Below are 2,790 nucleotides of genomic sequence, written 5' to 3'. Positions count from 1 at the left end.
AGATAAAAATCCAAAAACTGCAATTTACTGTAATAATTATTTTAGGTATTTATTTAAGCGTTATAAGTGTTTATTAAATTATTTGTCGAATTAAGTGTTATATTTTTCACATAAAACAATTACTAATTATTAAAAAAATTGAAATACCGATATTTAATATAATATAATATATATATATATATATATTAAAAAATTGAAAAATTGGTTTGTCGTTGTTGGTTGGTGTTTTTTACGCCAATCATTTAAATGATACCTTTGACCTCTATAATGGACGAAGAAACCCTTCCCATTTGTTATATAAACTACGTATTTAAATGTTTGAAATATCATATTTTAAATGAAGGTTATAAAAACACGTCATAGAAAATAAGAATCAAAAGAAAATATCTTGTATTTTTATATAATTTGACCTTTTGACAAATAAATTCTTTATTTGTAAAAGTTGACACAAAAAGATAGGGCTAAAAAGGCTCTTGAAGCTCCACTTATGTCATAAATAGATGGTTAAACCTTATGTATATATCAAGATCTACTCAAAATCCCCACACAAAAGTAACCATCCAAAAAAAACTCCCAATTCATCATACTTGAGAATAGCTACAAGAAACACATAGGAATGAGGTTTTGGTGTAAAAACGAGTACTTTTGATCAGTTTATGTAAATAATTGGACTAATCAATTATTTAAAGAAATTATAAAGAAGCCGTTGGAGATACGGCTATCTAGATCTTGTAGCACTTTGGACGTGCATTCTTAGCGAACCATGATTCACCTCGTCGGAAGTTTAGGGTCAAAAAATATACACTCTATAGGGATGGTTAATGATTGTAAATGTATGTTGTTAATTAGCCAACTGCTGTATAAGTTTATCAATTCTAATGGAAGTAATATACAATTAAGCTCAAGATATGAAGATGGCAAGGAAGAATGAGAACTGATACACAGATGGTGATACACAACTGCAAGAGAGAGCTTGATCTTTTATATAAAACGAAAAAGCCAAGCCCATGTCTTAATTCAATCAGCTTTAAGCTTTAATTAGAGAAACATCTGATCCAAGATGATGACCATTGCCATTGCAACAGCTGGATCCATCTGAGAGTCATGTAGAAAGAGACGGAATACATCTCCGCCAAACGCCACACCTCCCACCGCCTCCTTCCGCTTAATCTCAGCCACGCGCCTCCGCTTGTCATCGTAAACGACGCAGCTTCTCTGCGTGTACGATCCTTCAATCTCGTACATCGGCCTCTTCGTCCTGGATCCTGTAGCGGTCACGTGAGCCAGGGACTTGGTGTTGATGAGGTTCACGCGTTTAGTCACCGTGAACCGAGGATTCACCGCCGTTTCTCCTTCGTATACCAACCAATTGTCCAAAAGGCTTAGCCTCTGTCAGAGAAACAAACTATGAATCATCAATCAATCACTCAACATGTAGGCTGTAGCTAGCTAGAGTCGGTGAATCGATTAATAAATATATATACCTTGCGACGGATGGTGAGAAGGGAGTGGCCGGAGGCGTCCATGAGGAGGATCTGATCCTTGATTCCAGAGGAGTAATTGTCGACTCGGAAGACGAGATTGCCATTAGAATCGAAGACGGTGAAGCCATAACAGTTGAAGAGCAGAGACTTCTTCCAAACGATGAGGGGAAGGAGGGTGTGGCCATGGGAGAGAGGTTGTCGGTGGTTGTGTGAAACTACCGCATTGGGGTGTACCTTCGTCATCGCTTATCAATTGGAATAAACACAGAGAGTGTGTGTGTGTGTGTGTGTGTGTGTGTTTTCTGTTTATTTGAGGTTGCAGGTGGCTTAAAAGGGAAAGAGGAACAGGTCTTATACTCATACCAAATAAAAATACAAATATTATTTTTTTTAAATAATTTTATATTTAAAAATAATAATAATATTATTATTATTATTTATTTAGTCTTAAATAATACGTTCGTAGTTAGATAGTGATGTGTGACGAGAAGTCCATTGTGGTTGGTTTACCCGTGCGATGTTGCGTGTTTATGACTTTGTTTTATGTTTCTTATCCATTTTTAATTTTTAATTTTTAATATTAATAAAACTAAAATACGTTGTTTTGTTTCTAAAATTAGTATTTTGGTATTCCATTATTTTGTATGAAAAAATCTCACATCACAAAAAAAAAGGTTACAGCAAATGAGATGGCGAATATCTTCTATCCAATCATTTTGATTTAATGGTTTTATTTAACTTTTCGTTAATAAAAGAAAGACAAGGTAGGTGAAGGTAAATGAAAATATATGTGGGTCGGTGGTCATTCTTAAAACTAGAGTTGATCATTTACAGGTTTGGATCGGACCTAACCTTTTTAATCTTCTTTGTTGGATCATCTCATTTGATTGTTGAGATATATTCTTACCTATCTGTCAATTAGTACTAGATGTGTATCCGTGCAATGTGGCGGAAGCCGTAAATTTTAACGATTTTGAAGTTTCATTGGTTTTATTAGAGAAGATTTAACGATGAAATAATTACATTTGGTCTTTACATATTAATACAATTTGATAAATAAGAGTTATGGTTCCAATTACAGTTTATCGATGGAAAAAATTGTATGACAGTTTAAAATCCAATATATTTAAAATCCAACATATTTAAACGACTTCACAAATGTGTTCGATTTACACCAAGAGCAAAGAATCAAGAGATCGAGACCGAGACCGAGAGTTCTAGAGCAATTGAATGAGAGATGAATGAGAGAACTTTTAATAACTAATGGTGAATGTCAGTTTGAATCTCACCTTGGGGATTGGGAGAA

General features: G+C 34.1%; 1 protein-coding gene across 1 annotated transcript; it reads right to left on the bottom strand.

Moving 5' to 3' along the window:
- Positions 1-863: 863 nt before the first annotated feature.
- LOC112513165 (protein LURP-one-related 8-like) lies at positions 864-1,808 on the bottom strand. Its single transcript, XM_025119328.1, has 2 exons — positions 1,485-1,808; positions 864-1,389 (listed from the first exon to the last, which is right to left on the bottom strand). The coding sequence occupies exons 1-2, from the start codon at positions 1,725-1,727 to the stop codon at positions 1,039-1,041; spliced, it is 594 nt and encodes a 197-aa protein (XP_024975096.1). The 5' UTR covers positions 1,728-1,808; the 3' UTR covers positions 864-1,038.
- Between the last annotated feature and the right edge of the window lie 982 nt (positions 1,809-2,790).

The sequence above is a fragment of the Cynara cardunculus genome (genome assembly GCF_001531365.2).
Source record: "Cynara cardunculus var. scolymus isolate 2C chromosome LG 5, CcrdV1, whole genome shotgun sequence".
Taxonomy (NCBI): Eukaryota; Viridiplantae; Streptophyta; class Magnoliopsida; order Asterales; family Asteraceae; genus Cynara; species Cynara cardunculus.
Note: the sequence above shows the minus strand (reverse complement) of the source record. Positions and strands in the feature narration are given on the sequence as shown.